This window comes from Rousettus aegyptiacus, unplaced genomic scaffold (genome assembly GCF_014176215.1).
Source record: "Rousettus aegyptiacus isolate mRouAeg1 unplaced genomic scaffold, mRouAeg1.p scaffold_m13_p_4, whole genome shotgun sequence".
Taxonomy (NCBI): domain Eukaryota; kingdom Metazoa; phylum Chordata; class Mammalia; order Chiroptera; family Pteropodidae; genus Rousettus; species Rousettus aegyptiacus.
In genome coordinates this window covers 20,085,457-20,100,447 of record NW_023416307.1, presented here as the reverse complement: position 1 = coordinate 20,100,447, position 14,991 = coordinate 20,085,457, and the positions used below count along the sequence as shown (strand labels likewise).

Sequence of the window (14,991 nt, the reverse complement as noted above, 5' to 3'; positions counted from 1 at the left end):
TAAAATTTTCATCTATTACAACATGTGCAGAAGATGAGCGTACACCGTGGCAGATACTGCCACGGCAAGTTAGTCATTTGTCTAAGTTTAGTCTAACTGTCTGTTATTTTGTCTTTCTGGCTGAGTCGTACTTGGTGAGCCAAATAATCTTTCGTACAAACTTTCCCCATCAATCTATACCCATAGAGATTCGTTCGTGTCCGACATCTCCAGCACTCTGAGCATCTATCCTGGGCAGGCCCTATTAATGCTCTACCTCCGTGCCATCTCCTTTACTCACATGTCTTACATAAGTATTCTTCTTTTGACAATCGAGTTCATTGATACAGGAATAAATTAGAAAGAAGATTTATTCTAGAAACATCAGTGAAGGGGAAAATCAGAAGGAATATTTTAGAAAGCGCTGAGGTACTTCCCTACCTCTCAAGATTATGTCCTTTTTCTCTTAATGTGGAGAAGCCAAGGAAGAAACGTCCTAGTTCCCACCAAAACCTCGCAGTTAGGGCCCTAGAATTTTAATACTGGAAAGAATGTTATAGACATTATACAGTCTGAATCAATGCGCTCATTTTATAAATAAGAAAATTTAATGGCTTTTAAAAGGCCACAGGTAGTAACTGGCAAAACTGGGACCCTGCAAGAATGTTACTGACTCAATGCAGGGGCAAAACTACAATGTTGCTTCACAGGGTACCAACCTCCCTGACACTTTTGGTGATGCTGGCCTTTCAGGGAGAACCACATAAAGCCACAGCTGTTAGGCTGCCAGCCTCCACAGTCCACTCACTTCAGGGGCTTCTCACTATCCAATTAGAAAAAAAAAGTAGGCTTAAAGCATTGAAAGGAAAGAAACATGAACCAGGCATTTTGTTTTGTTTTTAGTGAACCTTCTGTTCACCTCAACATTAATTTAAATGCTGACGTGCTGTTTCCAAGGAATGTTTTACTAATAAGTAAAAGTTTAATTGTGGTTTAAAAAACTGCTGTCTTAGCACTTTGTTTCCTTGTAATAGTACCAACCAACTCTGCCCTTCATCAGACTTAATTGCTACTCACCTGCCTCTAGGGTCACATCTCAGTCATTTCTTTATCCACTACGGCGTTTAGCATTGTGCTTTGCGTGCTTCGTAGCTGCTCAATAAAATGTTTATCAAATTGGCCACTATCAGTGTCAGTGTGTTTTTATTTTGATGTACAACAGCAGAAAAGATTCAGCAATGAAATAAGTCTTTATAGTTTATAAATAGAACCTCCACAGCTCAATGGTCATGACTTACAATGACTGGCACTACCTATTCCAGTTATGTTATAGAAAGTTTTATTCTGAGAAACTAACAAAACAACATCAAGTTTAAAAACAAGAAAAGGAATTCGCTTTGTTTTGTTTTTGTACATTTATTTTTTCTCTTTAGAGATTTACGTCTGCTCTATGGACTGTAAGTGAATAATCATGTTACTAGAAGTAAATCATTATAGATACACGGTCATGCTCCACATAATGCTTTAATCAATGACAGACTGCATGTACAGCCATGGTCCCATAAGATTATCGTAGAGCTGAAAAGTTCCTATGGCCTAGTGACATCATAGCCCTGGTAATGTCATGGTATAAGGCATTACTCATGTTTGTGGTGATGCTGGTGTAAGCAAACCTACTGCTCTGCTAGTCATATAAAAGCACAGCACATACAATTATGTTATAGTGCATAACACTTGATAATAAATGACTATATTACTGGTTTAGTGGTTATGGTATTTACTATATTCTACTTTTAATCATTATTTTACGAGTGTCTTCTCTCTACTTAAAAACGAAGTTTGCTGTAATAGTATGCCATGTCACACTGGCAACAGCCTTGAACATCTCATGTTTACTGCCTCTCTTGATTGCATCATTTCCTCTTGTGCTTGATTTAATCTAGTGCTTTTTTATACAGTAACACTCCGTGTAGCCTTGGAGCCTAGGAGCAATACACTGTATCAAATAGCCTAGTTGTGTAGTAGATTATGCCATCTAGTTTGTGTGAGTACATTCTCTGATGTTCGCACAATGCTGAATTCACCTCACAACACCTTTATCACAACAAATTCTGTCATTAAGTGGTGCATCGCTATATATCTAAGTAATTTTTCCAATGAATATTAAATTCTCAATTTAGCACTATTACTATCTAATATGAGGTGTCTGAAATTCTTTATAATCTGGCAGCAAATCCCCAAAGAACATAATGTTTGCGATGATTTCATTAACACATGCGAGGCATTAGAAACCACATAAGCCAAGAGCTTTTAAAATTTAAATCCCTGTCCTTTGAGGTTGCCAGCTGCTTCAATGGGCAGAAAGAGACCCCTTTAGCCAAATAACTAACTCAGATATATCACATGCAGACAGCCCGACTTCCTCAATGTTTTGAATTTGTTAAACACAGAGCAGCACAGATTATGTTGCCTATCTTCACTAACCATGATGGCGAAATGCTTAAATATGACAATCTTTACTTTAGTGGCTGAGTTAACGCTATGAGTATTATTCCAAATTGTCTGTTTTATCATTTATTCATTCCATAAACATTGAGGAAGGGTCTACGATCTGTTCATCATTGTTCAAGCTCTGCTGACACAAGTACATGGTTTCTGCTTTCGACAAGCATTAGTCCAGAGAAATATAATAAAATGTACTGGTGTTGTGATTGACGTGTGTAAGGTATAGCATAGGCACAGGGTGAAGAGAAAAACGCAATGGGATACTATGAGGAAGGAGGTAACACTGAGTTGTGTCAAGCCACGTGTAGGTTTCTGTTAGATGAACAAGAGCAGAAAAGGTGGTGCAAGGTAAGAGACGAGAAGGGGAAAAGACAGAGCAATGACTTGGAAGTCTTCCTGTGGCTGTAGCTTTGAGGCAATGCTGGGGGGAGGGGGCAGGGCAAATCGACAGGAATTCTGGGGAGCCAGTGGGAAGTGTGCAGAGCCTTGCAACAGAGATACACTGAAAGGTTTTCATGGGAAAATAACATGGCTCAATTTGTGCCTTTAAAATTTCTCTAAGGCAGTAGTAGGAAGAATAAGCTGATGGAATGTGAGATGGTCAGTGATAAAACCAGGAATAATATTCCAAGAACTCTGGCAAACAATGAGAAATGTTTGAATTAAGGCAGCGAAAATGGAGAAGGTATGATGGAGACCGCTCACCCCCAATGCCTATGTAATATTTAATTAACGGCTAGTGAATACAAACTTTTTTTTTTTTATGAGAATTTAAAGTAGATATTACATTGATGTCAGAAATGAGAGAAAGGGGTCAAACTAGGATGATAAGATGAATCCCTAAGATGTCTCGGTAGTAGTAAGACAGAAGTTATTGAAAATATGGGAAAATATGGAGATATTGGGATAAAGGTGACTAATTTTTTGTACAAAATGGCAAATGTGTTTGTAGTGTTACCGGAAGACCTACATGAAGGTGTTTCGTAGGCAGCTAGACATTTGAGTCTGGAGCCCAGCAAATGAACCTGGGCCAGATACAAACATTCAGTGGTCACAACAATGGTAGAAGATGCTAAGAAGTGTACGAATTTTCCCAATGAGAGCATTTGTGATAAAAAAAGAAAAGGTCCAGAAGTTTACTCTCTGGTCAACTGACTGAATTTATTTAAATTAATTGTTCCCTTAAAACATCATCATTTCTCTATGATACCCTACAATACGACCCTACTATCATCAGTAGTTTTTCTCATCTCTATCCAATCAATTGTGGGTGTGGAGACCTATTTCTCCTGAAAAACCTCCAGAGTGAAGACTTGAGTATCTGAAAATATAATTCTCTGAAAGATAATTATAGCTATGTGAATAAGTAGAAGCAATATATATTATCTGCCTGAACATGGGCAGCGAGGACTTGAACTTGATGCTACACACAAAAAAGGAAAGAAATGTAGTGACTTTATTAGTTAAGCAGATACAAAACAAGTCAGGAACTTTCACTATAAGAAATCTCAATAAAATATGAGAAAGTTTTATTATGTTGTGCCTATAGGGCAAAATCCTAATGATTTGATGCAATCACTATCAAAAGTGCTTCCAATACTTTCAAAGACAAAAAATAAAATTTAAGCCCAAATTGCCAAATGAAAGGCATTATCTTATAAAAAATATTCCACAAAAGTAAATATGAACAGATATGAGTCAATACAAAAATGAACTGACATTAACTCAAGGGTTCTCACTTGGAGGCAGGGGTGGTAGTGATACTTAAAAAGAATATCAGTAGAGTAAGTCCTCACTTGACGTCACAAATAGGTTCCTGGAACTGTGGTGAAATGACAGAACCAGTTTTACCTTGCCTAACTGATGTAAACTAGAGTTAAAAGTTCCTACTTAATATAAGCATCTCATCAACACTATAACGAAACAACATTGAACAAAACAACATTATTCAAGGACCTGCTATCCCTGGGTCCCCACCCACAGCCAGGTACATCACAGTCTAGGGTAAAGTTGGGTAATCAGTACTATTTCTGTTGCTCCTCCAATGACCCTAATGTACAGTCAGAATTTTGGACCCTTGTACTCAGTATATAGGCATTAAATGGGGAAGAAAAACAAACTAGCCTGGTATGGCAGAGAAGACCTCAGAAGTTATATTGCACTTGTGTTTGACTATCAGAAGCTCAAGGAAAGGACCCAAAAAGTACTACTGAGCTATGCATGCCACTGACCAAATGTTAATTCAGATATTGTATACAAATTTGGCTTTCAATTATCTACCATAAAGAGAAAAGGGCTCAGAGAAAATCAACACGTATGATAAAGGGAATGAAAAGTGCAAACTACATTACAAAATGATTATAGAACTGGGACTACATCGACTTCAAAAGAAAAGATCAAGCAATATTTCAACAACTGTTTTTAAAACTATAAAAAAATATTCTGGTATCATATGAATGCAGATTATGTTAACTATTTTCAGAAAGACTATTTGACAATATTTGTAGATAATTTACATAGTGCTAACAAATATTAAATGTAAATTATATATATTTTAAAGAAATGAAAATATTCAGACTTCTAAGAAACTTCTCAGATTATAAATTTAACCCTCAAAATATCCTTTTTGATAACTTTGTGGGTTTCTAGAAAAAGGGTTTACTAACCGATTATAATGCCAACCATATGCACCCATTCTCTTCTTCTTTTCTCGCTGGGACACTAAACATCCTCTGACATTTGTGGCCCCATTTTTAGCACCAGACAACACAATATTTGCCCCAGTATAAACCCAGAGGTCAGCAAGAGAAATCAGTGTCTCTTTTGGGATAACTGTATAAGGACTGAAATGTATCGGTATTTCCATTTAGAATTTTGTCCAACCCATACTTGGTATACTTAGAACAGTCTTAGCATCAAACAGTCCCACTGCACTTTGTATTTTTTTGGCACAGTATTTCCCCACGGGTGGTGCAGTTTATTACATTATGTCTTTCCTACTTTCAGGGCCCTGGGCGGGCCACCCCCAAACATCCCACAATGGCATATCAATTACTTTGAATTAAAGTTACTTGACAAGCAGCTGGTGCAAGAAGGGCACACTGATCCTCCCTTGTCTCCCTAAATGCAGGAAATAAGTCTCTCCTGTGAAAGATGCCCTCTTTGCTCTAGGAGGCTGAGAGAGACACCATTATCCCTAGAGTTAAGGAATTCAAGGCCAAAAAGCTTGTATAAACAGAAATGATTTCTTTACTAATTGACAACCCAAGTCCAAACTTTGCTTAGACTCTTCCCTAATGAGCATACAAATCTAACTTTCTTTGTCCTATCAATTCTTCACTGATTTATTGTTTCTTTGTCTAAAAAGTATAAAAATCTGGATGTTTCATCATTTCTCAGGGTATCATTTATAATCTCCTGTGTGCACGTATTAAACTGCCTTTTCTTCTGTTAATCGGGTCATATATCAATGTTATTACTAGTCCAGCCATAAAAACTCAAAAAGAGTGAAGTGGGAAACTTGTCCTCCTCCTCCACACTACCTTCTGCTGTGACAATGTTATGTAACACAATCAAAGTTCATCTTTGATTCTCCCAGTACTCCAGGATGCCTGAACTTAGTGTTCAAAAATTTTAGTTTAATAAACAAATAAATGGAAGAGTAAATGAATGCTTAAATAAACCAAGCACCTCATTGGCATGTTATTCTGTCAGCTACCACACAAATCAAGTTAGCATATTTATTTTTCACTTGTTCACTCATTAATTCAATTTTAACTGAAAACCTTCTATGTATTCATCAGTGTGGTGGATGTGGTGGATAGTCAAAAGCAATAGACCCTCTTCTCTAGGAGCTGAATGCCTAGTGAGAAGTCAACACAAGCAATTCTAGGGATTTAAGTTCGCAAATACATGTGTTGATAAATGTGTTAGATGCCTCCAATTAATTGAAAAATAAACACTAAACTCATAGTTAATGTGAAGTACTAATGCCACCTATAAGCAAAGATTAAGCATTTGCAGGCTATGAATGAGAGTAATTCCTGGTATCTTATATTTGACTACCACTAGGGTAAGAGAAGTGTTACGTGGAACATCTAGGAAGGGCAGGAGGTGTAGAATGACCGACTGATAGAAAACAGGTGGAGTTGTAAGCAGAAGAAAATTCAAAGTATAGCAAGTAAGGCCTCAGAGAAGGCTTGAAGAAGCTATGGGTTATTTAGATTAAGGTGTTCTTGAGGAAAACAGAGGGGACACATAATAAAATGAGAAGAAATCAAAGAGATGAGGTTGTGTGAGGACATACATTAATAAAAAAATTATTACATTTGGTTAAATCTCTGACCCATCCTTAGTATAATATTCTTAGATGTTATTAAAAGTACTTTATAGAAGGAGGACAATTATATTTTTTAAAACTAAGTTCTAAGTCAGGCTCTTTCTCTTAATCCAACAAGGAAGAGGGGAAAAAATCCCTCTTCTGAATGAACATATTAGAAACGGGAATATACATACTCATCCTTGTCCACTTTTTCTCGAAGCTTCTTTAGTTGTTTATTTTGGCCAAACTTCAAATTTTGAATTATGTTCTCAAAATATTCATCTTCTTTGTAGTTCAACTATATGATATAAAAGGTTTTGAAAAAAATATTAAAACCAATAAAACTTTTTCTAAAAAACATAGGGAATATTTTCTTAAATTCTATCAATTAATAAAGTTAATAGAATATTAACACTTATCAAAGAACGATTTAGTTCCAGTCAGCCTAGTTCTATATTACAGGTCACTGCTGGCCGAGCTGAATCATTAAAAAGTCTATTCTTTTGTAATTAATCAAATGAAACCAAGTGTCGGGCAAGGCTTACTATATTGATATTAATCCTCACGTACCAGGTATGATAATAGAACCTACTTTGTTTTTCATATGTACCTACTATGTACCAAGCACTGTTCTAGAAACTTTAAATGTAGATTGCGCTCTTTCGATAATCATAAAGATGGACTGTTATCACCATTTAAAAATTGAGAAAACTGAGGCACAGACAAGTGCACTTGCCCAAGATACTGGGTGGTAGAGCTGGGATTTGAACCCACACAGTTCAGCTTTGAATCTATGGTCTTAGTGACTAGGCTTCTGCCACAAGGGCCCGCAGTACAACATGCCGCGGCCAGCCATTTAAAGAAATAGTTAAGCCTACAGATGGAAAAGGAGAAGAGGACACTGTGGCTTGCAAAGCCCCACGTTAGACTACTAATCAGTGGATGGGGAATTACTGTCATCCTCGCTCTATGCAAGGGCCACCATGTCATCGCCGGGGTCTCAAGTAGTTGTAGTGATCACAAGGTCACCAACAGGGCCATCAGCTGAGTCCAATATCAGTATTGCAGTGACTTTAACCAAGTCTCTTCTCTTTTCATTGTTACATTACCAGAGGAGAATAAAATAGTCTCTGATTCTCAAACGACAGATTTTTTGTTTGTTTTTTTTTTTTTTTCAATAAAGAATGCGCGACCTGGATTATCCAGTGGAGGAATAATTAGAAGGTGGAAGGAAACGAAGATTTTACTTTTCGGGCCTGCAGAAGATGAGGCCGGCACAGTGCTGGGCAGCACTTTGATGTCCACCCTTGGTACGCTCTACAGGACACAACGTTTTTCTTACTGTTCTTTAAATGGAATACGTGGAAACCAAAACAACAAAAAACAAATCAAAACCAGGAAAATGAAACAAAAGGCTAAAACTAAAACAAACATAGATCTGTCTTTAGCGTTAAAGGCTTTATATAATAAGCCCTATGGTTTTTGTTTACTTCACATAATTTCTAGTATCTCATAGCTAGAAATGATGTTGCACCAGCCCCAAGTGTCATTAGCCCAGAGTCTTTATAGAGACTTACCTCATGGTATTCATCATTCAGTTTTTTATCATCTGAAACAATGTCATCAGGATAGCCGATTCTTTCTTTAATTGCTAAGGCCTATGAAAATTATAATATTGAATGTGAGAATGATTATGTAACTTTCAAATGCAAACATTATAATCTGCCCATGAATATCAACTGAATAACTTGATCCATACTATTTACAAAGAGAAGCTGACAACATTGAAACAGAGATCTTTGCAGTAGCTTCTTTTTGAGATTCAGAATAAACAAAAAAAATTGGTCTGAAATTCAGCTTCTAATGCCCTATTTCACAGGCTACAGCTTTCTCAAGAAAGTCAAAACAAGAGCTGACAAGTCATTGTTTCACATATATTGTACTTTCATGAACTTTTTCTTCTATTACAGGAGGTTTAATATTTAAAGCTTCCATTCTAGTAGGTTACAATCATCTTCCACTTTACTAATTTGGCTGAAAGAACAGACATGGGCTTACAGGTTTAGTGCTACTATTTTTCCTGAATATTGGCTCTTGAAAGTTTTATGTTCTCTTCGATCTCCAAAACTGTGTACCTATCTTCTCAAAGTTAAATAAATGACATTAATTAAACAAGTGGAAAACAAGAGTTTTCCTTGTTATATCAGCTCATATGTATGACCTGCTTAATGCCATTTCTAATTTTTATGTCTATTTTTAAGCTTCCTTATTTTTATTTCATGATTACCACTTGTTTACTACTTGCTATTTCTATTTTTTTGCTTTCTCATTTTTCTCAAAGGTATTCGACTTTTGATTCTACCATATCACACTGCTCTTTAAATTTAAATTTTCATGGAGAATTAAGCCTGAGTCTCTGAGTTATTTGGTTTGTCATCAAATGGATGTGGTTTTGTTATAAACATGTTTCATAAGCCCAGGATTTCCCAGTGGATCGGATAGGATATGTATCATGAAGTCAGTTAGTTTGCGTCCATTTTCTTATAGGCTTCATGAAGTCAGTTAGTTTGAGTCCATTTTCTTATAGGTTTCCACACCATTGGTTCATTACAAATCAGCCCCCCCTTTCAATGGCACTTTATTTTCTAAACTCTCAAGTGTGATGTATAGTGCCATAAAATCACGTCCCAGGAGCATGTAACCTAGATTAGTGTGGGGTCAGGGAAGCCTTCCTACAGGAAGTGTTTCCTAACTTCTTTTCGTCATGGGACTCTCTTGTGTGGAACAACTTGGCAGGTCCAGTGTTCCGCGACACCACCTTGGGAAATGATGATCTAGAACACTCCGATTAGCTACATCAAACAGATCCATGTCTTGGATAGATAGACATAAAAGGAGCAAATCTAGCCAGAATTTCTGAGGACTTAAGCAGAGTGATGAAAAGGTAGCTATACTGGGGGGCCTAAATTCTAGACCTAACCCACCTAGGGCTCTGTGAGAGTTTCTAAAAGATAGTTCCTCCATGTGGTTTAATCCTGAAACAGATCCAAACTACAGCTTGATTCTCTCATGATAATAGGCTTTGAACTCCTTCTTTATCAGTTCAAAGAATACTCTGTTCTTTCTGCAACCCTAACTACAGAGGAATAATTAGGTTGCATGTGAATATTGCTCATAAAGCACGTACGGTTTTCACTGGACATGTTGTTCCTTCAAGTTTTATATAGTTATCAAGACAAATGAGCACAGTAAACTTAAACATAGCATTTCCTTAGAAATCTCACCTTTATTCTTATGTGAGATATTAAAAGTCTCAATAGAAGGTGTACAATGGGTGCAGATAGGAATAATTACAAGAAGGCTCCTTCAATATCCCTCTAATTATAGCACCTTATAATATAATACTCAAATAACGCACCCCCTAATATTTGCTTGAATAGAAATGTAGTATTTTTTCTCTCTAGGTGATATATAAAAAGCTAACTGGGCATGTTTAAAAAGATTTAGCTAGAAATTTGCATTAAAAATTGAGGGCAAATTTTTATCATTGGTAGAGCCTTTTCAGGTATCTTTCATAAAAGGAAGAAAAACATGAACTGCTGATAGTATCTTTCCATTCTTTCCTGTTCACATCAGATTCTCCTCTCGTTTTCTGAAATCTTCCATAAAAAAAGGAAAGTTGAAGCTTTTTCAGAGTTTTGAACTGAACATGGCAAGTAGGAGCTGATCGTAAAGAGATAATAGAAAATGAAAACTATATAAAAAAAATTGAAAAATGCTCCTAGAAACATAATATCTTAAAAGAGCTTGTTTTTATTTTATGTAATTCTTGATTATATTTTTTCTAAACTTTCTTAAAAGTTACTATTTCCTTTGACATTTTTCTTTGATAGGCAGCCCTGTCTTGCTTTTTACCTTTTCTTCAGCTCTCTTTTTTGTTTCAGCATCCATCCACGTGAGGTCATCTAAGGTCTGAATAAAGACTTCCCGGATCTGTGCGATCAAATCCTCAACCTCAAAGCAATAGAAGACAAGTTTCGGCCATTAATTATTATTATTTATTTTTGGAAAACACATTTAAAAAATAGAGCTGTAAGCTATCTTTATGTGACTCAATATGTTAATAATGTTAATAAACGTAAATTTATACCCAAACTGTGACCTTAACACATGAATATATGTGGGTAATTATATTTTTAAACCAATATTGCTACTATCGACACTAATGGTTAAACGGGTCTTAATATATACTTTTAAAAATCATGCTTAGATTGTAATAGTTTCCATTATCACAAAAGAAAAACTAACATAAAATATTAGCGTCATTACCTTTTGTAATTTGTTTAAACATTAAGTGGCATTTTAATAGATTATTTCGCCATTTCTTTACATTCCATTGTTTTCATTTCAGTAACAATGAAAAATGGAATACATTTCTCACAGAAATAAACCCGGGTTTACTTTCTAGGTTTTTAAGAAAACACTAATCCTTGGTCAATTTTGCGAATAGGAGAATTTATAAATGACTATGTCAACAGAACACGTGACTCGGTACTCTGAATCTACTGCTATTGGAAAACGGATGGTTGGTTTTAAACTAAACAATATTAGGATCAGAAACATAAGCAGATCCTCGGGGGAGGGAAGAGGAAGTTTACTGGGAAATAATGGCAAACTGTCATTCAAAGATTCTCTGACAATTAATAAAATTTCAACCAAATTATAGACTATTGGAATTGTCCACCAATACGAATAACTGATAGTGTACTGTGCTGAAAACATTACCACATGTTTACTCTCTCCAGCAAATGCTGCTTCTACATAAAGCCTTCCCACAGCATTTTCCATGTTCCCATTGACATAGTTTGCACAACGTCTCCAAGTTGCGGTTTCTGATGTTGTGCCATAAAGGGCCTGTGGGAGAGAAAAAGGAAACGGCGTGAGATCAGGAGAAAGCTGCAGCATGGTAAGAGCACAAATTTCACAGGACTCTATTCTTTACGTCTCCTAAGTTTTTGCAATATTCACTGCTTCTCCTCACAAGGCACGTTGTCCTTGCCTATGATAAAATGTAATCCGATCAAACTGTTTCTTTACATATGATCTGAAAACAAGGTATATTTTCACTACCTGTCCCAGGAGAACTTCTCTGGCTGTTACAAGTTAAGATCCTTTTAGACAGCTTTAGAAAACAACAACAACAGAACCCCAAAACAAACAAAAAATAACACTGTTACCACTGCATTAACATAAATGTGAAAAAATGTTCGATCAACGTAACAGGGGAGAAATCGGGCATACGAGAAAACATATTCCTGTTTTGTTTTTTTTTTTAATGTTTTAGCTGAAATTCCAGTGCCTAGAAGAACTATATGTATATAAATTTAAGTACCAACAAGGGGACTGACTTAGGTAAGGGAAATTAGCAAAACACCATTTTTACATTCTTCAATTTTAAAAATGTGTCTACATTTTCTTTTAAAGGGTAAAAAAAATATAAATCAATCTTAGTTATTTCCTTTCCATGACACCAAATATATCTGCCAGAATTTATCCTTTCTCAATACTCCCTGCCCTCTCCTCTCACAACAGAATTAGATGATGATTGTTTAAATATAGGTACAGCCTAATAAAAGGCATTAAGGTTGTCTCCAGGTAGGTGTGTTCTCAGTGGCTGTCCACATCAGTGTAGTCCATCTATGTATATGTCTAGTGTGCTATGAGCACCTGAAAAGTCAAGTTAATTGAGATAGCCCTTCAATTATTTTTAACAGCAAAAAAAACCAAGCCAGTATCTTTTATGAGCTGCTCACACAACCAAATGCATATGCTTCCAGGGTATTTCAATCATGATGCTGCCGTAATCATAGGATGGCAAAGCCCATGAAAACTGGCTTTTTCTAGGTACCATAGCCTATAACATGGGCAAAATAACCAACATTTGGAAAATAACCAACATTTGGCATTTTGTCTTTTGGCAAAGTTCACCACATTTAAGCAGTGTACATGGCACCTTCATAACCATGTATCTCTTTATGCTTTAAGTCTTAAGAAAAGAGAGATTGTTTCTTCACCTTGCGGAAAGCATTTCTGGACTCCTTGTAGGTTCTGCTGAGGCTGCTTACAAGATCCATTATGAACCGCCAGGACATTAAATTTTGAAGATCTCTGTATAAAAAAACCCACCACCCAGCAACAGAAAAGATGAGGCTGCAAAGCTTCTAAAGACTGATATTAAATGTAAACTCTGAGGACATGGGCACTCTGACATACCTACCTGGCAGAATATTTTGTAAGAATGAGCTTAATTTTGGTTAAATATTCTGGAGCATAAACAACCACATCTTCCTCATTTGTAATATTAATATTCACAGTTGACATAATTTCATTTGTGAAATTTGACCAGCTGAATGGCTGGAAAAGAGCAGGCACAAAATATTCAATAATTATACATTTCTCTTCCCGATTCCAACACTTAATTATGGTTATGGGGTCAGATGGGGTTAGGGTGTCAGTTGCATCACAATATAATTATTACAATCATCAGCTTGATACTTGTTTGAGATTTTCTCTCAATTGTTTCAACTAGTTGTAAATAAAAATTAGTTTTGCAGTATGATTATTTTGATAGTAGAATTAAACCAACCACTTCAGAACAAAAGCAAAGCCTATAAGCATAGAGAATATATAGCTAGAAATTAGGCTCAATGTTATTTTCTTGGTCTAACCAATATAAAAAAAAAGAAACGTTTAGCTTTAAAAATAAAACTTCCTTGGTTTATGCAAAAATTTAAGTGGGTATAAAGTGTTTATCTTTTAAAAGTCAATATTAATGAACAAATAATTCGAATACAGTAATACATCTCAGTAGATATTCTGCTGTAAATGAAAACATACTATAGTTAAAGTAGAGGTACAGATATGTTATCGATACACCACAGGTGGTCCAATGAAGCCAAACAAAACACATTTCAAACTATAAGTAGTGGGTCCATAGCCATAAAGTGTTTACAGTCAGAGCTAGGAATCTTGTCTATTATATTTTAAATGGGAATTGTGACTATTCAACCATCAGTGGACATTCTTGAAAATCTTGCTGAAATGCCACACTTCAGTGTTTGATGATGTTTAAGATCACCAATATTTTAGGCTCTATGATTATATATCTACATCGCTTACTAAGTATGAAGTGATATGTAAGTTTCTTGATTTTCTTTGGTGGTCTGGACCATTCTTGCAAACATATTTATTAAGCGCTTATTATATTAAAAATTCTATGAGAAATTCTTAACTCAATAGGTTATGCTTTTTAAAAGTTCTTGCTTATTAGTGCCAAAGAGAATCCATCACTGAATGTGGTAGTTTGTAGATTTTCCCATGCATGTTGCTTTACTTCCCAATTGTATGCATCAACTATTACACGAGTATAGTATACGTGAACAGCCCCCCAAAGAGATAATTAGATATTAGCTAATGAATTACAGCTAAGCAAAAAAGATGTCAATGGCTGTTTATAAATGAAATTGATGAGACAGGTTTTTCTTATTTCTTGTGTTTTATTTCTCCATCACTGCTCTGAACACTTCCATAGAAAGCCTTGATGAGAACACAGCAAGTTCTATGAATAAATTATTCTTTAGAATGTTAAAGAATTTTAAAGAATAAAAGCATTCTAGTGCTTTTATTATTTGATTGTCCAAGTCTGATGGCTATAAAATAGTCTTCCAAAAAATTTTTCAGTTTTAATGTTTTCCAAAAATCCTTTTCTATGTTGGTTCCTCCAAACATTGAATAGCTGCCTTGAGAAAACTTTTACCTTTGAGGTTCCTTCCAACTAAATATAAATATAATAATTTCAAATATTTTTTTCCAGGTCTTGTCATGAAGTCAAATGGTTGGTGTCATCTAAGTTCATTTGATGTTCAATTTATTTCAGTGAATAAATCATTATATTTTAACAAACTGCATTTCAATGTTGTAATTTTTAGAAATGGCTCAATAAGAGAATAAATAAAGCTTGCTGCTTACCTTCCCATTGATCTCTAGTGAAAAGTTTCTTTGGACCTCAGCTAATGTCATTTTCTTATAAAGAAGCATTGGATCATTTCGATCTTCAGGTTTATCTGTAGCCTGTGGATTTAATTTTTGATCATAATTTTAGAACTAAGAATTCTTTAGAAAAATAT

At 35.5% G+C, this 14,991-nt stretch overlaps 1 protein-coding gene across 6 annotated transcripts in view; it reads right to left on the bottom strand.

Annotated features, from left to right (window-relative positions):
- Positions 1–14,991, bottom strand: part of MME (membrane metalloendopeptidase) — an 84,360-nt gene that overhangs the window by 26,158 nt on the left and 43,211 nt on the right. For all 6 annotated transcript variants that reach the window (XM_036218991.1, XM_036218992.1, XM_036218993.1 and 3 more), the window contains exons 10-16: positions 14,834–14,935; positions 13,083–13,219; positions 12,880–12,973; positions 11,591–11,719; positions 10,721–10,819; positions 8,383–8,463; positions 7,000–7,103 (exon numbers count right to left, since the gene is read on the bottom strand). In XM_036218991.1, coding sequence (XP_036074884.1) covers positions 7,000–7,103; positions 8,383–8,463; positions 10,721–10,819; positions 11,591–11,719; positions 12,880–12,973; positions 13,083–13,219; positions 14,834–14,935 — 746 coding nt within the window. The remainder of the gene's footprint in view (positions 1–6,999; positions 7,104–8,382; positions 8,464–10,720; positions 10,820–11,590; positions 11,720–12,879; positions 12,974–13,082; positions 13,220–14,833; positions 14,936–14,991) is intronic.